This window comes from Helianthus annuus, chromosome 15, assembly GCF_002127325.2.
Source record: "Helianthus annuus cultivar XRQ/B chromosome 15, HanXRQr2.0-SUNRISE, whole genome shotgun sequence".
In the NCBI taxonomy this organism is placed as follows: Eukaryota; Viridiplantae; Streptophyta; class Magnoliopsida; order Asterales; family Asteraceae; genus Helianthus; species Helianthus annuus.
This window is the reverse complement of record NC_035447.2, coordinates 101,205,274-101,230,926: the sequence shown is the minus strand read 5'-3', so window position 1 is coordinate 101,230,926 and position 25,653 is coordinate 101,205,274. Positions and strand designations below refer to the sequence as shown.

The window sequence follows — 25,653 nt, the reverse complement described above, 5'->3', positions numbered from 1 at the left end:
ACTTTTGTGACAGTTGGGGAATTAAGATGATAACATCAACACCAGTCCATCCACAAGCCAATGGTCAAGCAGAATCATCCAACAAGATCATCATCAACAACCTGAAGAAGAAATTAGGATCCAAGAAGGGAAATGGGCAGAGGAATTGCCTTATGTGTTGTGGGCTGATAGGACAACTCCCAAGAATGCCACTGGTCAAACACCCTTCTCTTTAGTATTTGGGGCAGAAGCAGTGATCCCAACAGAAATGGTGATTCCAACTGCTAGAACAAGTACTCGTGATCCTGAAGAGAATGCTGCAAACCTAGCTCAAGACTTGGATACTATTGAGGAAATCAGGGATCTGGCTAGGATAAGGATGGCAAGCTACCAACAAAGAATGGCTGGTGCCTACAACAAAAATGTCAGGATAAGGAAGTTCCAAGTCGGGGATATGGTGTTGAGAAAAGCATTCCAAAACACCATCAATCCTGCTGACGGGAAAATTGGCACCAAAATGGGAAGGCCCTTACTTGATTGAAGCCGAAGCAGGAAAGGGGGCATACAGATTGCTAACCATGGAAGGAAATTTGTTACCAAGAGCCTGGAATGCTATTCACTTAAAGAAGTATTTCATGTGAACAAGATCCTTCAAGCGTATGATCCTTACATTGGAAGCATCCTCGAAGGATCCCGGCGACATCAGTGATCCTTTACTCTGGTAAAGTCCTTATCTCAAAACTTTTCCATTTTCTTATTTTTACCTAAGGATAAGGATCACGTATCCTTCATCCTTCTCTCACGAGAATTTGAGTTCTGATAGTCCAGGTATCCTCAGCATATTATCGATAGTCTTCAAAAGCATCTCAGATCCTTGGGTTCAACCCCAGTTATCCTTGGGCTTGTCCCCAGTTTTCGCCTGTAGCGCACGATGATCCTGGTATAGTTCACGTCTTTGGGACCAGTACCCACTTTAGGGGCTGACAACCTCATCGTACTAGCTATATCTAGGATCCTACGTATAAATGGTAGACGTACCATACATCCGTTCCTAAGGTTTCTAACGTTTTCACGTTAGCTAAGGTTTTGACATTTTCATGTCACCAAGTTTGGATAGTCGCCAGTAAGGGCCATACTCTAGTTTACATACGATCCTTGCGCTTGTCCCCAGTTATCCTTTGGGCTTGTCCCCAGTGATCCTTGGGCTTGTCCCCAGTTATCCTTTGGGCTTGTCCCCAGTGATCGTTTGGGCTTGTCCCCAGTTATCCTTTGGGCTTGTCCCCAGTGATCCTTTGGGCTTGTCCCCAGTTATCCTTTGGGCATGTCCCCAGCTATTAATTTATCTTTTACATTGGCTTAGTCCCAAGTTATGTTCCATTTTTCAGGTTTTCGAAGTTAAACAAATAAGGATCCTTAATCCTTATTATCCGTTAAAATTTCACTTATGGTTATCTTGATTAAAGGTTAGGATCCTAACTTGGATTCTCCGGTATGATCCTTGACTATTTTGATTATACTTGTTATTTTGAATAACCCTTACACTTTGACAACTAAACCTATGATCCTCGATCATAAACTATTTTTGAAAATTTTTCGATTACAGGATATTTGATCCAGGATCATATCCTAAAATGATTGAACATGATTTGCTTAACAATTGGAAAATAAAAGGATAAACAAAGGATAACAACACGAGATAAGCCAGAAAGATTAGAGTTATTTTATTAACAAAGGATTTTAAACCCTTTCAAAAGTTGTCAAAATTGCCAACCCACGTTTCTACCAGCAAAACGTGGCCCGTCCACATGGGTTGGCAAAGGGTGTCCATTGTTTATGCGGTCATAGCAGGTGCAGGAAAGTAAAAGCGGCAGAATCACAAAGGCTTCATCCCCCAAACAGAGGATCCCTCCACCATTTGCGATCCTACCTATTGTCTAAAGGATCCAGGATCCTTAACCCTAAAAACTATTGTTTGAGTTACAGACCATAAATTGTTTCAAAACACCAACAACCACAAAAACCACTACCAAATTTTAAAAAAAAATTGGGCTCCGGCCAAGTCTCGAAATATCCATCATCGCCCAATTCAGCAGCTCAAACCTTTGCTGCTCCATCACCACCAGCTCCACTTGCTTCCCCCTGATGCTTGCCAGCATCACCACCTTCAAGCATAGGGATCTCATCGGCCTCATCATCATCCTCCAACTCTGCTAACCTTGCCTTCCAGCCCTCCACATCCCATGTGCTCTTGTCAAAAGCAGGATCCTGAGCCTCCGCAGCCATCTGCAATTGGATCCTATACATAGCTATTGCGGCGGAGACCTTGGCATCCTGGGTGATCTCCTGCTTCTCACAATCCATGTTGATCAGCATTTGAGCAGCTTCATCCTTGGTAGCCCGGAGTTCCTTCTCAAGATCAGCTATCTTGAGATCCTTCAGCACGCCCATTTGTTGGAGGTCGGCGATTTGGCGGTCCTGATCCTCAACATGGCCAAGATAGGTTTCTATTTCAGCAAGTTTCTGCAGAAAGGGAAAAGATAAGTTCAGGACCAGGTGATCCTCAAACAAGCAGGATCTACAGTCAGGATATACAAGCAAGAGCAATGATCCTTACTTCATTAACATAATCAAGAAACTGTTGGCGGAGCAGGGGAAATCCTTGAAGATCCTCAGAAGCCTTTCTCTTCTTTCCCTTACCCCTAATAGGTGCTTTAGGGGCTGAAGCAGATGGACTAGCAGCAGGGGTCTTCTTCCTTGTAGACTTTACATTAGCAAGATCATCAATACCAAACTTAGAGGCAGACTTGACAGATTTCCCAGCGCCTACACAATCAAAATAAGATAAGTACTTTAACTAATTTAAAAAATCTTACATAGAACTCCTTTTTAAATAAGGATACTTACTTGACATTGTGGCAGATGCGGAGGATACTTCTTGTGAATCTTGAATGGCAACTTGAAAACTTCTGGTCTCAGGATCAAGCTTTTTGAAGGCTAGAACTCTCTCTCTTGCAGCAGGAGTCAACTTGAGATGAGCAACAGATGTGGCTGCACAAAAAACAGAATATTAGTAATCCTCAAGGAACAAGTCTGATGGTGATCCTTCCAGGATCCTCTATCCTACCATGAGTAGCCCACTCCTTGGGCAGATCCTTCCCATTAGGGATGGTATCCCTCCTAACGAAGAAAAATTGTCGCTTCCAATTCATGTCATTCTTGGTGACCTTAAGAACAGGATGATCCTTCCCAGCTTTCCGTTTGAACAAATATCGGCAGGATCCAAACGTTGTGAGATCATACATCTCAGACAGCTCCGCCATTCCTAGGTCGATCCCTTCTTGCTCAATGATCCTTTCAAGGGTATACAAAACCCTCCAGATCATCGGCATGGCTTGGATGTAAGATATGCCGGTCAGGGAAAAGAAAGATTGGGTGAAAGCTGGAAAGGGATACGTATAGCCTATAGTGAACGGAGTAACAGGAAAAGCTACCCAAGTATCGGAGACAAAGTCACTTAAAGCAGTGGGAGTGAAAGATTTAAAGATAGCAGTCGCCGGAAAACAATGACGAATTCTATCAATATGAACATCGGTGAAACAACACCTCTCGTGGGGAGAATCCTTGATGATCCCTTGACCCTTCAAGGGACTATTCTTTTTAGGATCCTTATGAGGGGAGTTCCGTAGCAGCATACTTGCAGAATGTTGAAGAGAAACAAGGAAGCAGAAAAACAGAGTAAGAAAAGGAAGAAGGAAGAAGAAAGATACCTGATTGATCTTCGGACGAGATTATAAAGGGAGTTTCTTTGATTTTAAATGCGAATTGATCCCATCTCTATCTCCTATTTATAATGATGATCTGCAGGGTTGTCACTTCTGTGACGTAAGAATCATAACGGCTAGTCCGACTCCAACGGCTAGTTATCCGATTAGCTCGTTGCAGATAAGATCAAGCAAAATATAACTCACTTATTTACAATATCACTCCTTATATTTTGGGGGCAATTGTTAGGGCTGGATTTTTATAACACATGATCCTTACATGTGATCCTAACCAGTGATGCTTGTTTCTTTGGCAGATAGTGATCCTCAGCAGAGTTCCAGGATCAGGATCACGGACCATCATAGGGATCCTCATGCTAACAGTTGTTTTCATTGAATTTAATGTTATCTTGCAGGAATGTCTAGCAGGATCCGCTCTTAGCATCGCAAACAAGGAACGCGTCTTTACAACTTTGGCATATGCTTAATCAGAGATGAACGTTGTAGAGGATATGGAAACTCGGCATGATTTAAGGGCGATAATATAGGCTAGATTTACTTTTATTTCTAAAGGGGTAATGAGCTGATTGTTAGTCTATTTACCTAAAATAGGTCACTCACACTTGTATATATAACACTCTTCCCCATTCGGAAGACACACAACACATTTCTCACACGCTTAGACACTCGATATTATAGTGATCCTTGTACTCAGCTCATTATCATCCGAAGTTGTAACCATTTTTTGTTATATTGAAGTTTGGTGATCGGTAGTTGCCATCACCCGAGGTTTTTTATGCCGGAGATCATACATTGATCAAGGGCTTTTTCCTCGTATACATCCTTGTGTCACTTGCATATTTCTTACCAAAGTGATCCTTTACTTTTTCAACAAACTAAGCATCATTCCCCGTTTACTTAGAGTTTGGTTGCATTATCCTTGTGTGATTTTTGACCAAAACAGTAGTCACTTAGGATTTTCATCCATCTCCTTTGCCTCATGTTTAATTCTTTTTGTTCAAATATATATCTTAAATTCTTATGACCCGTATAGATAGTAAACTTACTACCATACAGATAATGTCTCCAAATCTTAAGGGCAAAATTATGGCTCCTAATTCTAAGTCATGAGTGGTATAGCTTTCTTCGTGCTTTTTCAATTGCCTTGATGCATACGCAATTACCTTTTTGTGTTGCATTAACACACATCCAAATCCTAGCTTTGAAGCATCACCATATACTTTAAAATCTTTTGTTCCTTCTGGTAAGACTAGGATTAGGGCATTTGTTAATTTATGCTTTAAGATCCTAAAGGCTTCTTCTTATTTAGGTCCTCATTCAAACTTAACTTTTTTACAGGTTAGCTTAGTTAATGATATAGCTATCTTGGAAAAATCCTTAATAAACCGTCTATAGTATCCGGCTAAACCTACAAAACTCCTAATTTCCATTGCGGATTGCGGAACCTTCCATTTGGTAATTGCTGCTATCTTATCAGGATCTACGTGAATACCTTCATGATTCACCATATGACCTAGAAATTGTACTTCTGGCAGCCAAAATTCACACTTCGAGAATTTGGCGAAAAGCTTCTCTTTTCTTAACAAAGTTAAGAGTGCATGCAAGTGCTGATAATGTTTTTCCTGACTTTTGGAATAAATAAGTATATCGTCGATGAAGATAATTATAAATTTATCCAAATATGGTTTTACAGATCCTATTCATTTTGTCCATGAATGTTTGCAAGTGCATTCGTTAATCCGTAGGGCATGACTGTAAACTTGTAATGACCATACCTAGTTCTGAAAGCAGTTTTAGGTATGTCTTCCTCTTGTACTTTCAATTGATGATATCCGGAACGTAGGTATATCTTAGAAAAATATATAGCTCCTTGAAGTTGATCGAAAAGATCATTAATCCTAGGTAATGGGTATCGATTCTTAATTGTAACCTTATTCAATTCTCTATAATCAATACACATTCTCATCGGACCATCCTTTTTCTTAATAAACAACACTGGTGCCCCCTCCCACGGGGATAAACTAGGTTGTATGAAACCTTTACTTAATAATTCATCTAATTGATTTTTCAGTTTTAATATTTCTGTGGGTGCTAACCGATAAGGTGCCTTGGCTATCGGTATAGTTTCTGGAATTAGATGAATCCTAATTTCTACCTCCCTATCTGGTGGTAACCCTGGTAATTCTTCTGGGAATACATCTGGGTATTCTGAAACTACAGAAATTTCCTTAAGTTCTTTATCTTTAGTATTAATGATTACTGAAATCATTTATACTATTCCTTGCTTTTGTTCATAATTAGCAACTTTCATTACTGATATAAACTTTATGGGTTTACATGGCTTATCTCCTGTAATCATTATTACTTCTCCAGTGGGTGCATAATTTTTTAATGGAATTCTTATCACAGATAATTTAAGCATGGTTGTTTACTAACCAATCCATTCCTAACACATCATCAAATTCAACTAATTTCATAGATAATGGGGTTGCAGAAATTTATGAGTTAAAAGTTCTATTTCTACGTTTTGCAGAACCTTATTTAACTGAATTCCCATATGTCGTTTCTACTGTAGAAATTTGCCTAATGCTGGTTAAAGGTAAGTTAAGAGTTTGGCAGAATGAAATATTTATAAAACTTTGGTTTGCACCAGAGTCAAATAATACTTTTGTGTAAACGTTGTGAACTAAGAACGTACCAGCTATCACATCTGGAATGAGCTCTGCTTCCTGAGCAGTCAGTTGGAAGGCTCTTACATTCCTTTTTGCTTCTTCTGCAGGTTTGGCTTTATTGTTAGATAGTTTGTTTAGTTTTGGACAATCTGGCCTAAGATGTCCAGCTTCTCCACAGTTGTAACAGACTGAAAATCTCTTCCTCCTGCAGTCTTCTTCTTGATGCCCCGGAATTTTGCAAAAATTGCAATATCCTTTGCATCTTCCAAAATGCTTTCTTTTGCAAGAATTGCAAAATGGGCTAGTGGAAGATTGCCCATTCCCTCCTTTCTTGAAATTGTTATGGTTACCCGGACGGAATCCTTGGGTAATCTTTTGGGCTACTTCCTTCCTTCTATTTTCTTCTCTTGTCCGTACTAGTTCGTCAGTCAGAGTATTGGCTAAATCTACCGCATCATCAATCGTGCGAGGTTTCGCAGCCTTGACGATATTGCGGATTTCAGCAATCAATCCCCAAATATAACGAGAAATAAGTACCGGCTCTGGCGAAGCCAGGGTTGGTACTACTCGAGCATACTTGAAGATGTCGAAGTATACTTTCGACAATCTACATCCACCATCCAGTGGGTTAAAAAACTTATTTGTCATTTGTTCCTTTTCATATTCGGGACAGAATTTTCTTTCTACAAAGCTCTTAAATTCTTCCCAGTTCATAGCATACGCCATCCTTCTTCCTTTTGCTTGTAACACCGTATTCCACCATTCTAGCGCCCCTTCTTTGAAAAGGTTTGATGCATACATGACCTGATCATCCTGAGCACATTTACTTATGGCAATTACTGCCTCGGTTTTCTCTAACCAACGCAGTGCCGCAGTCGCTCCTTCATTGCCTGCAAACTCAGTGGGTTTACAAGCAAGAAATTCTTTGTAAGTGCAACCAGGCGTTGCAGCTTTCATTTTCTTAGGGGGAGGAGCTTGCCGTGGTTCATTCTCATGATTAGTATGATTATTGCCTCCGTTTACGCTATCGGTTATCTTCAGAAATACGTTTGCTAGGAACGATTTGTTGTGGTTCTATTGGATTTTTAACAGTAGCAACGATTGCTGGAATAGCGTTGGTTATCCCTTGAGCAACTATTGTTGGAATAGCGTTGGCTATCCCTTGAGTAACGATATTTTCTATATCCTAGTCATATATTGATCCCTCGGTTGTTGCTCAGATCGATTAACCTCATTAACTGGTTCATTACTAGCGTTTTCCATCTGATAATATATTTATTAGTATTAATAATAACAATTATACATAAAATAATTATATTAATTTCACAATACGCATATAGCCAAACTTATTGATTTCTTGATTTCCATTTATATTTAATAGTATGCATCAATACACACCTTTATCTTACAAAGTTTTATTTTAGGTTATTTTACAGACTGATTTTTTACTATTACTGTTACACAACCACAGTTCCATAAATCCCCTATCCTTTGTCAGATGATATTCTAGTAATGGCGTTCCCTCTCATCGTATTTCCAGGAGATCTGTCCCCCAATCTCTTGGATCCTATTCCCAGTATCCATTAGTTCTTTGCCAAAGTGGCGGAGTTCAGCCATATTCTCGTTACTCATTGGTGGATTTGGTAAAGGTTCTGGATTGAACTGAGGAAAAAGCTTATAGGGATTGTTTTGGAACTGTATTTCATTAGTTAACCATTCGCCTATTTGCGAGTGGATTGAAGGATTTGGAATAGCTGGTTCTAAGTTCATTGGTAGTTGTGTTTCAAGAAAGTGAATAAAAACATTTTCATTAACAGGCTTAATAGTATTATAGCTTGCCAGTATAAAATCTAGCTCTTCCTGAGATGGTAACCCTTCAATTTGCCTAGAGCTTTCCCCAATTTCCATTTTCTTAGGCTTGGGTTTCTTGAGAGGTAAAGCGTTGAATTCTATAGGTTCTTCTATGTCTGGTATATACCTATTGAAATCTCTGGAAACCTCTATTCTTACTGGATAGAGATTTAAATTCTAAAGGGCGTCAGACAAGTCACTCATGCTGTTTAGCAAAATACACACAATTACTAAGTTAAAATTTATAACAAAATTTTATAGAAAAACTTTTAAATATTATTTCATACTGGGTAACTACCAAAACAACGGAAATTTAAAACACACTAGGTTTTATTTGTAAATTTATTTATTTACTGAATAAGGTTTCTAGACGGTAGATAATAAAGGTGCTAAAACTTGGGTCAAATTATTTAAGGATTTGCATTAATCACTACATTGGCTAGCATATAAAGATCTGCCCATACTGTACACAATTAGTCAGATAATAAAACACATAATCATAGAATAGCAATTAATAAAAATTAAGTATTTTCTAAATACTTAATTGGCTTAAATTAGTGGCTCGATCAGTGGCTCTGATACCACATTTTTCTGTCACGGCCCCCGACACGGTTTGACCCGTTTCAGGAGCCGCGGGACAGAAATCCCGTGGTATTTAATTTAGGCGACAGCGGAAGTCTTTTAAAACAGGATCTTTCAATATTTAAAACTGCCCGTTTACATAATTTAGGGATAAAACCCCGATAATTTACAATCATTTGATTTCACTCAGAAATCTTTTATTTTACAAAACATGTTTCTTTATTTTATCATGAGCCACTTTCTTAAGCTTGTAGTGCTTCACGGCACTTTTCCTGGATCATAACAGATCACCTGAAACATGTTTGAAAAAAAGGTTTTGTCAGTGGGAAATACTGAGTGAGTTCATTCAGGTTTTATAAAATGACCCTTAGTTATAAAATTATAGCATAAGAGCGATTATAATGGTTTATATCTTATTTTTATCTGTCGCCGTGTCACAATGGTGACGATGGTCATACCACTATTAGGTCAATGAACCCAAATAATGATGATTATCCCTAGTAGGTCAATGAACCTAACTGGGAGAAAATTAGTAATGTGCACAATACCCCACTAGCCAGTGATTCAAGATAACCACGACTTAATCCCTGTAATTATAACTTTTGAAAAATAATTTTGAGTATTGTAAAACAGTTGATAAAAAGAGAATGACTCACATTGCAGATTTAACGAGCAGTGTATAAGCCTACTGATTTAGTCTTGGTTAACCTAATTATAATAACAATGCACACAAACTAGGTTAGTAACTAATACAGCAGTGACGACAATTCACGAGATTAAACCCTCACAACGATTAACAAAGTGCAATACTTAACAATTCAGCGGATTCACAATGAATGACAGAGTATAGCCCGAGTTCGGACAGCACTCAAACATTCAAGTCGAAATCACGACGAATGACAAAGTATAACTCAATTTGAGCAGCACTTAATCATACGTTGGATAGTTTAAATCGATCGGACGTTGAATCGTAATAGCGATCGAGTTATTACCCTGATTGCGGCAGTGATTTGTGAATCGTGTGTATTAATTGTGGTAAACAGAACGTAACTCAGTGCCTAAAACGAATTTCTTCGTCGAACGTACGCAGAATATCAAGTGCCAATGTCTGCTATTTATACACTGATTTTGACATGCTTACGGACCGTAAGACTTTTTTTCCTTACGGTCCGTAAAGGACACCTAATGGTCATAGGGTTGCCACGTGTGGGACTAGGCCTGCTGAGTTGATGATTTCTCCAAATTCGAATTCGACAACAAGTTATTTAGATAATCGTCCACTAGGGTTTACCCCCCTGAGTTTTAGGTGCCCTAATCCTAATTCCGATTGTTCTGAAAATTTTAGGATTTGTGCCGAATCACTTGGGTGTCTTAATTAGGGTTTTCTTAATAGATAATTAACATACTAAGTATTAATTTTAGTGAGAGTTGTTACAATAGGCAGCGTCACACACACAGCAATCAGAATTCAAAGATTCAAATCAGGTACTAGCGCGCAGCGGCCACGAATCAAGTTACAGGTCGGTTCAGCAGCAACGATTTTGTATGATTCTGAATTTCTGATTTATTGTTTATTTGTGTGATTCTATTAAGTGTTAACTTATGATTCTGGATTTTGATTATTTAAGTATGAATTCTTGGTCAGTTGTGTATGATTCTAGTTAGAAGTTTATGGTTGTAAATTGTTCAAGTGTGATTAGAAGTAATCACTTTGTGCTCAAGTGTGATTCGGGTTGTAATCGCTTTGTGTTCATGTGTGATTCGGTCGTAATTTACTAACAGGGTTAGGATCGTTCGGTATTGTTATATGTTGATTGTTGAAAATCGAAACTTTGAAGTTTGAACTTTCATATTTTTTTTCTTTTCAGAAATATGCCTCCTAAATACAAACACTTGTCCGGTTGTCAAAAACGTAAAAGAAGGAAAATAGAGGAAGAAAAAAGAAGGTCTCAAGAAGGGGCAATACACAAGTTCTTTCAAAAAGAACCACAAAGTTCTAATGTTGAGAAAGACGAAGTTAATAATAATGATAAAGTGAATGCTAATGTGGATAAGAATGATGTTGATGCTAATATGGATGAAGATGATGTTGATGCTAATGTGGATAAAGATGATGTTGATGCTAATGTTTATGAAGACGAGATTGATGCTAATGTAGATGAAGGCGAGGTTGATGCTAATGTAGATGAAGATGAAGATGATGTTGATGCTAATGTAGATGAAGACGATGTTGACGCTAATGTAGATGAAGACGATGTTGATGCTAATGTTAATCCTAATATGATATTTTTGATCCTAGAAATTGGGATGGACTTAATATAACATGATCAATGATTTGGTTAAGAAAGGTCCAAAACGAGATTTAAATATGAATAAGGGTCCCGTTGATAAACATGGAAGACGATTTTCTACAAGCATGTATACTAGAATTCTACCGAATAGAGAGACTTGTGATAGAGAATGGCTAGTGTATTCGAAAGAGCTTGATAAGCTATTTTGTTTTTGTTGTAAAATTTTTAGACAAGGGCATCCGAAAGGCACGTTGGATGGTGAAGGTTTTTCAGATTGGAAACATGCTACTAGACTTAAAGATCATGAAGTTAGCGTTGAACATTTGAAGAATATGAAACAATAGTTTGAAATGCTTCAAATGTTGGATTGCAACACAACAATTGACAGAGTAGCGTACGAGCAATTTAAGAAAGAAAGAGATTATTGGAAAAAGGTCATTTTAAGGATCATTCAACTTGTGAAATTTCTTGCTAAACATGGTTTAGCATTTCGCGGATCAAATGAGAAGTTATATCAAAAGGGTAATGGAAATTTTTTGGGATTGGTTGAGATGTTGGAATAGTTTGACCCGATTATGAAAGAACATGTGCGGCGTATCGTGAATGATGAAACCCGCATACATTATCTTGGACACAATATCCAAAACGAGTTAATACTATTGTTAGCCGATAAAGTTAAAGCAGAAATCATCAAGAAAATAAAGCAAGAAAAGTACTATTCCATCATACTTGATTGCACACCCGACACAAGTCATCAAGAGCAAATGTCCATAATTGTGAGGTATGTTAATGATACCACCATTGAGGAATCTTTTTTAGGTTTTTTAATTGTTGATGATATCACTGGTAAAGGACTTTTTGATGTTACTGTTAAGGAATTAAAGTCTCTTGGTCTTCATATCAATGATATGCGAGGTCAAGGCTATGATAATGGAGCAAACATGAAAGGGAAACATAATGGAGTTCAAAAGAGATTCTTAATTGAAAATCCTAGAGCTTTATATGTTGCTTCTGGTTGTCATAGTCTTAATCTTGCATTGCGTGACATGGCTAACACGTGCACTAAGTCTAGAGTTTTTTTTTTTTTTTTTTTTGGAATCATACAATGGTTTTATACCATCTTTGCCAATTCTACAAAAAGGTGGCAAATTTTGAAAGACAATGTTAAAGGATTGACTCTTAAGTCTTTGTCTGCCACTCGTTGGGAAAGTCGTGTAGATAGTGTTAAGCCTATTCGAACACAACTTGTAGATGCAAGAAAATATTTGCTTAGAGTTAGGTTTAATGATAATGATGCTAAAATTCAAAGCGAAGCTAAATCACTAGCAGAAAAAGAACTTGGTGAATTTGATTTTTTGGTAGCAACCGTCATTTGGTATGAAATATTAACAACGGTGAACGTGGTGAGCAAAAAGTTACAATCGAAGGATATGATTCTTGATGTTGCCATTGATGAAGTGGGCAAGTTTATTAAACATTTCAAGAATTATAGAGAAGTAGGGTTCGATAAGGCGATTAATGAAGCTAAAGAAATTGCAAATGAAATGGGTGTTGATACGGTATTCCCTCAAAAACGTCTAATATTTAGGAATCAACAATTTGATGAGACTTCAATTGTACAAGAAGTTTTATTTTCACCTGAGGAGGATTTTAGAGTCAATTACTTTTTATGTATCGTGGACCAAGCGATTGCTTCTCTTGAAACAAGATTCGAACAATACCAACAATACGAAAAAATATTTGGCTTTTTGTTTCCTAAAAAAATTGAGGGAACTTACTGAAAAAGATCTCAAGTCTCGTTGTTATAGTCTTCAAGATGCATTGAAGTTTAAAGACGAATCCGATGTTGATGTTGATGAACTTTATGAGGGGTTGAAATTGTTTGAGACATTTTTACCTAGTCATATTGTTTGCCCTTTTGATGCTTTCAATAGTTTAAAGAAGATTGGTTTTTTTTCCTAATGCATTAATTGCATATAGAGAGTTCTTGACTATTCCGGTAACAGTAGCATTAGTAGAAATAAGCTTCTCAAAGTTGAAGTTGTTGAAGACTTACTTACAATCGAGTATGTCCCAAGAAAGACTCAATGGCTTAGCAATGATATCTATTGAAAACGACATATTAGAGACTATGGATTACGAAGACTTGATCGAAAGCTTAGCTTCCAGAAACGCTAGGAAAGCCGCACGATTCTCTTAAGTAGGTAAATTTAGATCATTTTGGTACAATACTTTTATTTTGATAATTGTTTTAACAATTAGCGTCATATTATAGTTTTTTTATATATGATTATTGTGTTGAAATTATGTGGGCCCGATTTATTTTTAGTAGCTCCAGGCTCAAAATGTTTTAAGATTTCTCGAAGATGGCACTGCTCCTCACCTCTCAGATTCTTTGTCTTTACCCGACCTTGAAGAAAGATTTTATTCACCCTCTCTTCTTTCTCACCATCTCCATCTTTTTTCCTCCTCACTGTCACGGGCTTAGCGAAGGAAATATGTAATACTACTTTTATTGTTATTCAAATATATTGATGTGAGAGACATTTTTTATTTAAAGTTCTTGTTAAAAATGACGCATTTATTATTTTTAATAAACATTAAATATCAAATAATCAATAAAATAGCAATTAATTCAGTACTTTGTTTAGTGAGTTGGTTTTCAGGCTGATGGATACAAGTCATAGTGTAGGGTGCAACACAAATAAATATAGGAAAAATTACAAGTTTTGTCGTTTATCTTAATACCATTTATCAGACGGTATCTTTTTTAACGAATTTTGACAAGTTTTGCCCTTTACAAGGAATTTTGTTGCACGTTTTGTCTTTTAGTCTTAACCCAGTTAGATTTTCTTATTAAATCTTGTCACCCAAGGGTATTTTAGTCTTTTTACCCATTTATTTCAAGAGTCAACCCTAAAATATTTTGTTTTATTCTTTTAAATAATATTAAATAAATGGGTAAAAAGACTAAAATACCCTTGAATGACAAGATTTAACAAGAAAATCTAATTGGTTAAGTCTAAAGGACAAAACGTGCAACAAAATTCCTTGTAAAGGGCAAAACTTGTCAAAATTCGTTAAAAATGACACCGTCTGAGAAGTGATATTAAGATAGAGGACAAAACTTGTAATTTTTCCATAAATATATGAAGTAGTAGCTACATATTTATCTTTCTTACAAAAGAAAATAAAAATATTTTTCTTTCATATAAAAGAAAAAAAAAAGTTTTTTTCTTTCTTATAAAGTAATTTTTACAATTTTTCTATATTAAGTTTAATAAGGGGTGTTCATCGAATCATATAACGAATTTTGAAATTAATCGAATCGAATTTTTCAAATTTTGTTTTTTTACCTGAATTCATATTCGATTCATATTTAAAACTCCAATTCGAATAAATTCGATTTAATTCAAATTTACCTTAAACAATAAATTATTTTACATTCATTTTTTAAAACTACTACAAACTAATTTTATTTAACATAAAATATACTAATTTGCAAAATTAATTAATTATCAATATCTTAAAACATCAAAATTTAGAAGATAGGTTGTTACTGGTAGCGATTTAAATTAGGTAAAACTTTAGAAATAAGTAGTATGAGCTATTTGTCATTGGTTTTGGTAATGTTATGAATAATAAACTTATCACTTATAGATGTAATTTATACTTTGGTCAAGTTTAGAAGTTAAATGTGTGTGTATATATGTGTGTGAGTGTGAGTGTGTGTGTGTGTGTATATATATATATATATATATTAAAAAATTATATATAAATTGAATTCGAATTTCGAAACGAATTTAATTGAAAATCATAAATTCGTATTTGATTCGTATTCGATTACTGGACTCGAATACGAATCAACTCGAATTCGAACCTTGATAATCGAATTCGAATTGAGTCGAATTTCAATTTTTTTGAATCCGAATCAAATTCTTAACACCCCTAAGTTTAACATATTCGAACTCGAAAAAAAATCTTCTAAAGTGAAGTTTCAATTTTTACTTTTAGGGAATAAAAATTTTCAACTATTTTAATATACTTCCAAAATATTACATAATAATTCAATTTATTAAACAACAATAAAAGACATTTAGCGACTACTTGTTATGATCCCGTCAGTACCAACAAAAGCTAGGTGCTTGATCGACCAAAAATATGTTGCATGATTCATCTTCACCATTACTGACTAAATAAGGATCTGATTCTTGCTGATACACTCCTGGATCTACAAGCTCTGTAGCAGACGATGAACATATCGAAGAGACCCCAAAACGCGCCATATTTAGCGACAGACTTCCATTGTCGTTGCTAACGTTCATGTTTTCGTCATTTAGAACCCCACTTGAGTCACTATCGGAAAGCCCATCTTTTAAATCTAGTAATTTAAGAGTTTTTTCATAGTTTAATGTTGTATTGGTTGGATCAGATCCCAAGAAAAGATTATTTTCTTTGTACTCAACTTCATTGTTGTCTTCTTTTGTTTCCTTGTAAAGTTTTGCTTTTAGCTCTAACAACTGCAATAACATAAGAAATTATTAGTAAAATATTTGTGTTAAATAAGTTTACTTGTTTTTACGTCATTGTTTATGAAATACGTGAAATTATTTCGTGTATCGTCTTGAAATATATAAATTGACACTATTTGAAAGAATATAAAGTGGGAATTTCATGAAAAATGCCATTTGATCAAAGTTTGTTTCGCATAAATAGTCATTTTGACTAACTTTTAAAAAACATGTGCGTGGGTGACGAGGTATATGGTCATAAAGGGAAAAAAAGTTGTTTATCGGGTTAAAAATCTTATTGTTTTGGCAACATAGCTACGCCATTTTCTCTTTTTAGCACGAATTGTGCCATTTACCTATGGGGCTAACGTAATCACCCAATTGGTTGTTTGGCTGTGCCATTTTACTTCTTTAGGCCAAAATTACGTAAATGTTTGATTTTTAAGGCTAAATCATACTATTTGCGAAATATAAGTATTACAGACGTCTTTTGATTGTTTTATACTTTTGTATAAAGTAGCATGTGTATTTTGTCAAAATGGTCCCTTTAATGAAAATTTCTAAATAAAACCGATACACAAAAATATAAGTATTCCAGACGTCTTTTGATTGTTTTATATTTTTGTATAAAGTAACATGTGTATTTTGTCAAAATGGTCCCTTTCATGAAAATTTCTTTATAAAACCTATACACAAAAATATAAGATTATTCCAGACGTATTTTGATCGTTTTATACTTTTATATAAAGAAACATGTGTATTTTGTCAAAATGGTCCCTTTCATGAAAATTTCTATATAAAACCGACACACATATGCTACATATAAATTAATTAAAAAAGTGTGCAAAATATTTTACTTTCTAGGGAATATACTAGTGATCCTGAAAATTATTAAATAAGTTTATATGTATTTGTATTTTAAGTTAAAAAAGTTAATGTAGGAGACTATAACAATTAACTAAGCCTAATTCAAACTGCATAAAGAACTAAAAGATATACTAATAATAATATGAGTACTTTAATTACCTCTTTTGCTATGGTATCTTTCTCTTGTTGAAGCTTATGATAATTATGCTTAAGTACATCATAATTAGACTTAAGAACATTGTAATCCCTCTCCAATTGTTTCGTCTTCCACCTCGCGCGGCGATTTTGGAACCAAATCGCCACCTGCCGCGGCTGCAACCCCAATTCTCGGGCCACTTTCACTTTCCTATCCGGGTCGAGTTTGTTATCGACTTCAAATATTTTCTCCAACGATTTCACTTGATGATTGCTTAATCTTCTTTTTTTGTCACCGAGTTGTATTGTTTCATCACCACCATAGTCTTCTCCATCTCTGCCGCCACTGCCACAGCCGCCACCGTCAATCATTGGCTGAAAGTCTGCATTGTAAATGCAGTTCTCTTCTGATTTGATGTCACCTGAGTCTTCAAGAAATGATTGAGCAATTATTTTTTTAGCTAAAAAAGTCAACTTTCACTAAATTATGGTCAAATTTTCCACCTTTCTACATTAAATTTGACAATTTTTTCAGGCTAAATATTCATAGTTATATTAACATAATAACATATCACAATTAAAGAGGTCAAGTTTCTTGATCCATTTTTTAAATTTCATATAGATAATGTTGAATTTTGAAAATTCAAAGTTGACCCTTTATGGTAGGATATAGTGTCATGGATTCTTGAAAATAAAACTCAGAAAAAAAAAACTACAAAAAATCATGATTTTCTTGGAAAAACTATTCTAGCAAGAACTATGAAGCTCAAGAAGTTGGCATACTCGATGAAAGGTACAAGTTATAAAAAAAATAATAATGATATACAATTAAATTATGTATAAACTGGATTTAAACTAAGAGAATCTAGTAAATGTTGAGTACCTTCAAGTGGGTATGAGAGAAAATGAGTCAAAGAATCAGAGCAATTGTAGTTCATCTTCATAGTTTGAACAACTTCAAGCAAGATCTTGGATAACAATAATAGGCCAATCAATCATTTTCTTGTGTTAAAGTTTTTGTTACAAGAACACACCAATCAAGAATTTTGTTTTGTAAACTAAAAATAATAATAATAAAATCTTGAAAGGGTATTGAGAAAATCAAGAATTGAGAAAGAATTTTGTTTTTTTACTCAAAATCTGAAACAGAAGCACTGTATGAACAGGCTGTGGGGTGGTGTGGGGTGTCTGTCATCTGTTGGCTTTCTCTTTATAAGAAACTTAAATGAATATTAAAATATTATAAATCCTTTCATGATAAAATTTAAAAATAAATTTCTTATATGGTATGATATTTTAATTAATTTTATAAGTAAGCTATGCAAGTTTATATTTTTGGCTTAAATTTGTATTTTTACTTTGAAAATATCATTTGATGAATTCTACATCTAAGGATAATGAGGTTTAATAATTCATAATTACATACAATATGCATAGTTCTTAAGTTGCGTATAAAAATATCCGTATTACTTCTTCTTGTTATCTTTATTATTTTATAATAAATTAAATTATTTTAGAATAAATTAACAGCTCAAAGCTTAAAGAGTGAAGATATGAAATAAAGGGACAACCGTCACAATTGAGTTAATCTTATCAAACATGTTTATATATGATTATCTTCATAGATTTGTGACCGGATTTAAAGTCCATTAATTTGTCATCTGACAATTTTTTTTAGAACCATTAATTTGCTCATCTGACAATTTTTTTTAGAATGGCTAGATCACCTGATTAGACCTTTGGCCTTTGATCACCTAGGTCACGAGTAGGAATCTTGCGGTTCCAGTTTGAACCGGTGCCACAGTTCGTCTCCCGCAAGATTCGACTCTGAGACCTCCCAGACATGAACCCCACATAAGCGGATAAACCTTCCCACCTCCCTCCAAACCAACTGGTCTATGTATCATTGGCCATTTGACAATTGATTCAGTCATGTGTTTTACATGTCCTTAGACCGTGTGTTGGTTTCACATCCAGGGGAGCGAACCATCTTACTTAGCCTTAAATGGCATCACTTTTGTTGGTTCTTGGGTGTGAAAGGGGACATGACGGATTGGATATGATCGCTACGTAAAGATATATAATTTAAACATGCATTGTCAAATTTAACTTAATTTAAAAAAAAAAAATATATATATATATATATATAATTTAAGTAAAGATGTATATACCTTGACAAAAAAATGAAATGACTTGCGCGCGTTTTTTTTTTTTTTTTTGGACATTTCTAGATACTCCTCCATTGCGTCTGACGAAATCCCGTACGCTAGTTGCCGTAAAGCAGCAGGACATTTTTATATGGAGGTGAACCCGAGTCCACCTCTCGCATCTTCCCTTTGTTGAAAAAACGGATATCGCTCCGACAAGCATTCGCTAAACGCATAAATAATTGTCTACTCATTCGAAAACGTCAACTAAAATGTTCTTCACCGTAAACGCGATCGGTGTTAAAATAGTGACGTATCAATGTATGGTTAGCTCCCTCTCGATCACGATCAAGTGGTGGTTGTCTCGTTAGCCCTCATCGCCTTTGAGACCGCTCAACCAAGTAGTTAACTGTTATCCTACTTGCTTCAATAATGAGATTGTCTTCTTTGGAAGAATCGGATGAAGAGAATGCATTCCATTCCATTTTTTTGTGAGAGTAAGATTTAAAAAAAATATATATATGAGTGAAATGTGGGAATAAGAGAGGTTTGTTTTAAATAATAATGGAGAAATGAGGGTATGATGGGTTTATTTATAGAATTTTTTATTTTTTTAAATTTAAATTAAAACATGTGGCTTGGAATCTCAACCCCCCAACGGTCAAAAAAAGAGCCGCTACCATGCTCACTCGTCGTTGCTCGCACCCCTGCTCGTGGCACCTTGTTACGGTGCTCGCGAGCCACCTAGGCTCCGACGTGGCTCACGCCACCCCTAACGACTCCGACAACATGCAGTCTTAATTATCTATAAAATTTAAATATAAACTAATTAAATATCGGTTCAAATGAATTTATTAATAAAATGTTTAAATAAAGGTTTGATGTATATGATTTGTCGTTTCGACGTGAATTTTTTCGCAGGGTAAATACCATTGTACGAATCATTAAAACCAAGCCTTAAAAACTATAACAATCTCGCCGCAACGTACGGATAATATATCACTAGTGTTTTTAAACAAAAGCTCATAGTTAAATATAAAACCCAATTAGAGCAGCACAATTTGTGTAGGTATTTAAAATATGTCATTTGGCTACACTAGTTTTATTTTGTTTATTGTTACGATTCTATTACAGTTATCGTCCTATTAATGATTTTATATTAATAAATGTATATTTAGAGGCCTATTTTTTTAACTCGTTCGGAGCCCTCAAGAGCCCCCGAGTTCCTCAGGGACAACCTTGATGCTAGATGTGGTGCTAGAATCAAACTAATCCGTGTAACAAAATTTGATATGATCAAATCACACATAAGAGAACTATTATTGGCTTTCAATTTATATAAAGGTTTAGTCACTAGTTAAACAATTATAAAAGAGGCTGTTGTAACACTAAAAGCTTACATGAATATCTTTAGATTTATTCATTATTAAAATTTTAATATAGTTAAGTCCTAATATAGAATTAACTATATATATATATATTATTTTGCTAGTGAGAAAGCAAGTTTTCAACATAAAATTATTAAAACGGTATTTAAGATAAACACCGTCATAAAAAAACTATAATATATTGAAGAGTATGTGTCCTAGAAGTAGTTGTAAATTGTTAAAAAAACTAGTATTAAGCATCCCCGCGTTGCTGCGGGGGCGAACATCAATGCCACACTATTACCAGCGATCACCAACATTGAAGTTGCAGCGTGTTAATGGGAAAAAATTAAACCGAAATGTTAAACATATAAAAAATAACTAAGTCGATCTAGGACCTGAGCGTTACGATGAACCTGTGAAACGGAAAAAAATAGACGACGTAAAACCGTTTAACCATACACGCACGTTGCGCCGTGTTAACTCGCAAAATTATTTATAGTTTTTAAATAAAATACAAATATGTCTTTAGTGGTACAACCCATTAAGCATTATGTTACAAACCATAATGCATAGATATGAATTTGTCTTTAGTGGTACAACCTACTAAGCATTATGTTACAAACCAAAATGCATAGATATGTTGCAAATTAGATATATATATATATAATGTCCGTTATAGGTTTTTACATTTCACACCTACTAAGATATGTTGTGATAATGTAAAATATGAACCAGGATATAATTGTGAAATCAAAATTTAGGGGTATTTTTATTTTTTAGGCACGTGCCTCCCCCCCCCCCCCCCTCCCGGGATAGAGATGATAGTCTTCCTCTGATCTCTTCAAGCCGGCCATAATAGAATCGATTCACCCAACCAATATGCCATGTCACCAGTGTACCAATTGTGGACGACTTCGTCATTTGGTTCGCCTTTGTCGTTCTGCTCCTAGGCAAAACCAAGTTGTTGTAGGATATGGGTCACAATTATAATAAAAAATTATATAAATGAATATAAAATTGTAAAGATACTCTCTTTACATAATTTTTGGGAAATTGTAGTACCCGTACCGTGTACAAATCCATACAAAATTAAATATGAAATACAACATATTTAAATAAATCGATTCAAATCGTTGTCTTTGACAAGAGCTTGAGAAGCGTCTTCTTGTACAATTTCTGCTACGAGAACTTGAACCGCGTCTCCTTGTGTGATCCTTCTTTGCTGCAAGAATGAACAAACTGATGTTGACGGTTGTGGCTGAGACACATGTTCAACACGCTTCCCTTAAAACTGATTTCGCGCCTCTACTAAAGATGACGCGTCTGTTTCCCAGGGTACAACAGCCGAAGCAGTATGTACTGCCGGAAATGGCTAACACATGGGTCTTCAAGTCTTCACCACTTCTCCAAGAATTCTTCATGCATATTTTTTTTTCTTGTAGTTTTCTCATCATACCAATGAGGCACATAGGCTACCATTTTTACAAGAGATATGGGTAGTGAAGAGTTACACTCTTAATTGGTGATTTATTAGAGACATAAAACTCTAATAAAGTTTAACTTAATTAGTGATTTAATTAGAGACATAAAAACTCTAATAAAAGCTAATCAAGTGACATAAAAACTCTACTCAAGAGTTAGTCACCATGAAGAGTCCATTATTTATCACTAAATTAATTTCCATTCACATTATTATAATTTTCCAACAGTTGTTGCTCCTACCCCACATGTTCCCATCCCACCGCGCATCACATCGTTCACCTTCTCATTGCCTCACGCTCATGAAACCTCTCACGCCCTACCCTCACGCCCCCTTCAGCTCCCCTTCGTGATAATTTGTGCATGTGCCGCCCACTAATAAACACTCAATCACGCCATACAACAAGTAGTCCAATATAGAAAAGATATACAAACACAAAATAGTTATGAAATCTAATAAATAATTTACATAAAAATATACAAAATCATGTTTTTTATAATGTAAATTATAGACTTTTTTTTATAAAATTAGCTTTGAGTTTTTAAATCTACTTGGAAAAAAAATGAACTTTTTTTTGGTCATCTACTATATTTTTACTCAAATGCTGGTGGGGAATTATTTAAAATTTAAAAACTTTGTTTTTAATTTTATTGACAGTTATATATTATATTATATAATTATATTATATAAGCATACAAAAAGTAACTTGGGGCACCATGATTTAGATCACAACTTTTTAAAAAGTCACAACCCTTCAAACTAATGTATTAAGACACACCCTTTTACGCACCCTTTCATAAAAAGTCACAACCCTTTAAACTAATGTATTAAGACACACCTTTTTACGCGCCCTTTCATAAAAAGTCACAACCCTTCAAACTAATGTATTAAGATACACCCTTTTACACACCCTTTCATATTATATAACCCTACAAAAAAAATTAGGGTACCTTATGCTAACTTAATAGTTGTGTCTCTTCACATCACACCCTTAGGGGACTAGGGGTGGTTCACTAGTGATAGAATCTATCACTCTCACTATCCAATCAAGTCATGCCATGTGTATAACCAATATTCTATCACTAGTGATAGAAATGTAGGGGGTGGTATCACTAGTGATGAGATTCCAATGTACAAGTATTAATACCCAATGTACAAGTTAATACATATTCATTGATCAAGTTCAACGCGTTATACGTTTAACGCGTTTTCAAAATAACGCGTTAAAGATTGAGAGGCGGCGGTGTTCCACCCCGTGGTAGAAAAGAATCACGGGCAATAACGTAAGTGCCCCGGGTCCTCTTAGATAATACCTTTGCATTAATAAACACATACCATATATTAAACACATGTTGTTCCAACCCAAACTAACAGGGTGTGATTTTAATTTAATAATCCCATATAAAACACGCATCTCTTTGAAACGTTGTATCTTGTCAAAAGGTTTTATGAGTTTAAGTTGTGAAGGGGCAAGTTGGTTCAAAACGTAAATCACAATGAAATTCAATGCACCGCTTTGAATGTTATATCTATACAATTACTAAATTGTTTCTAATTAAATCACATAGATGTTCATTGCAGATTTAATTTAGAGTATCTTTTTATAATCCCGAAATCAAGTTTCAAACTGGAACTACAATGATATGTTAAGATAATATTTTCAAACCCAATCGGTGATAGATATGCACACCGTCGTAACTTCCTTTTTCACCGCGTATCCTTCAACCGCTACCACCGTTTCCCCGCCACTTGCCACCGTTTCCACCCTTTATAACCCTCAACGCCGCAGGAACACTCTGGTCGACATCATCATTGTCATTCACCACAAAATTTATCAAATTCATAAAAATTGGCGCCAAGGATGAACAAGATCAACAATGAATATAAAACCTCTACTGCTGTACACAAGCGTATGCAGATTCACATTCTGAACGGTTCGAACGAGGTCCCTTCTACAAGCCTCTCTACCCATTTTCTCGGTCCCAGTACGTTTCTTGCAGTTGATGCTCACCAAAAACACATCATGTATAGGATCTATACAAGCATAATGACCGATTCACATCATCATCATCATCCCAGTACAGTTCTTGCAGGGTTGGAACTTGGATCCGACGCAATAGAAATCCGCCGTATTTTGTTCTCACTCTGGCCGATTCACTTTCCCATTCGTTCTACCGTTTTTCTCCGATCGTTACTCACTCCCGTTCTCGCCGTATGTTTTCACTCCCACCGTTCTATGTGTTCATGGTGGTAATCCAAGAATTACTGTTGTGCTTTTTCGGTTTTGGTTCTTTGTTCCATTTTCAGATCTTTGTTAACATGCTATACACAACACATGTTTTTTCATATTTCCAAATTGTATGTGGATTTTAGTTTGTTGCAATTGTTATTAACAGTGCTAATTTTTGGAGTCAATTTCTTTGTTACGTGCCATAGATGATCATCAGTTTCGTGGAAGAACATAGTGAAATTAAGATACGATATTTGCTTATTTTGTTGATTGTTATTGTATGTGTTTTGTCATAGAATTGATGGTTATTTGAAATCATATGTGATCTATGAAAATACATGATCGGATTAAGTGTTTGAAATGATTATGATGAGGGAATCAAACGCTTGAATTTGTAGCATGTATTCAATAATCGAATTGAATGACCCTTTTGTAACCTGTATTCGCTAATTACGAGTGAATGATTTCGATCATCACATATTTAAAACGAGTATGTTATATTAAACTAAGGATTCACAAAATACTAAATTGTTTGTTGTATAATTAAACTAAGGAATCACAAAATACTACATTGTTGCCGCAGAAAATGAACTCTGTTGTAGAATTCGATATATGACTCTACTTAATTTTTAGTAAAGAAATGCATTTAAGGTTGTGAGAAATGGGAATTGGAAGGGTAAGGATATGGAAGAAATGCATTATTTGAAAACAAATAGCCTAAAAGCAGTGCATTCCGTTAATAAGTTCATCGGGTAACCCGAAATGTACACATTCAAATCTGGCATCCGACCCAATTAAACTTAAACTAATTTCAGGTTCAGCTATTTTTGGTGGCCAATTTGTTTGTTTACATACTATAAACAACACATGTTTTTTTTGCAAGAGGGCTCATTACAACTGGATTTGTATGTTGATTGTGTCTGTAGAGTCCTAAGATTCATGTTAACTTACAAGTATTCTTATGGTTCATCACACATTATGTTCAATATGTTTTTTTTTTTGCAACACCATTTTTAACGCTATTTTCTAACACCATACAAAATTAAGTTTTGTTATGCACATATCGAGTTAATTTCCTTTTTGAAAAAAAAATGTTTTACATAAATTTAAAGGTTATCGCATCCCATTTATTGACACTAAAAGCATTCTTAATCGACATCCCGTCGCAACGCACGAGTAGCGTCAACTTGTTGTTTTTATATAAACCAAAATTCTGAATATGTAGCATTGTTTTGTTTTAAGAAAAGAGAGAATATTCTTTGTAACTTAAAGTACTTATATTACATGTTATAAGAATGATTTTTTCAACTTGTTAAAATAAAGATTTGTTTTGTATATAAAAACACTTGAATCTTCAAGTTTATTTAATTAAAATATATCTTATTATATTCTTTGTGTAATAGGTAATAACGTGCGTATTAATATTATGCAAAATATGTTAATGGATTGCGTGGTCAAGATGGCTACACGTAACCTTATTTCTTTCTAGAATTCTAAAAAGAAAAAAAAATAATACAAGCAGGGCCGGCTCAATCATTTTGGTGACCTAAGGCGAAGTAAAATCTTGTGACTTTTTTCCCAAAAAAAAATGTATATGATTGAAAGTTAAACTTGAAGGGCCCAAGTGTAATTATTTGAAAGATTGTGTTAAAATCTATACTATATAATAAAAGAAACCAACTTTGGGACACTTGTCATTATTCTAGACCATTCTTAATTGTAGATAATTATTATTTAATTTAAATTATTAAATATC

At 34.9% G+C, this 25,653-nt stretch overlaps 3 protein-coding genes across 4 annotated transcripts; 2 read left to right on the top strand and 1 right to left on the bottom strand.

The window, feature by feature from the left end:
• Nucleotides 1-10,738: 10,738 nt before the first annotated feature.
• LOC110913960 (ciliogenesis-associated TTC17-interacting protein-like) lies at nucleotides 10,739-11,188 on the top strand. Its single transcript, XM_022158775.1, has one exon. The coding sequence runs from the start codon at nucleotides 10,739-10,741 to the stop codon at nucleotides 11,186-11,188; it is 450 nt and encodes a 149-aa protein (XP_022014467.1).
• A 1-nt stretch (nucleotide 11,189) lies between these two features.
• Nucleotides 11,190-13,357, top strand: LOC110913961 (zinc finger MYM-type protein 1-like). The gene is made up of 6 exons (XM_022158776.2): nucleotides 11,190-11,284; nucleotides 11,387-11,465; nucleotides 11,721-12,214; nucleotides 12,299-12,716; nucleotides 12,844-13,037; nucleotides 13,138-13,357. The coding sequence occupies exons 1-6, from the start codon at nucleotides 11,190-11,192 to the stop codon at nucleotides 13,355-13,357; spliced, it is 1,500 nt and encodes a 499-aa protein (XP_022014468.2).
• A 1,801-nt stretch (nucleotides 13,358-15,158) lies between these two features.
• On the bottom strand, nucleotides 15,159-17,852 carry LOC110912072 (homeobox-leucine zipper protein ATHB-16). 2 transcript variants are annotated; one of them, XM_022156744.2, is made up of 3 exons: nucleotides 17,554-17,852; nucleotides 16,695-17,092; nucleotides 15,159-15,677 (listed from the first exon to the last, which is right to left on the bottom strand). In XM_022156744.2, the coding sequence occupies exons 1-3, from the start codon at nucleotides 17,612-17,614 to the stop codon at nucleotides 15,279-15,281; spliced, it is 858 nt and encodes a 285-aa protein (XP_022012436.1). In that variant the 5' UTR covers nucleotides 17,615-17,852; the 3' UTR covers nucleotides 15,159-15,278. The 2 variants fall into 2 exon arrangements, with proteins under 2 accessions (XP_022012436.1, XP_022012435.1); XM_022156743.2 differs by having other exon boundaries at nucleotides 16,695-17,098; nucleotides 17,554-17,850.
• Nucleotides 17,853-25,653: the final 7,801 nt, after the last annotated feature.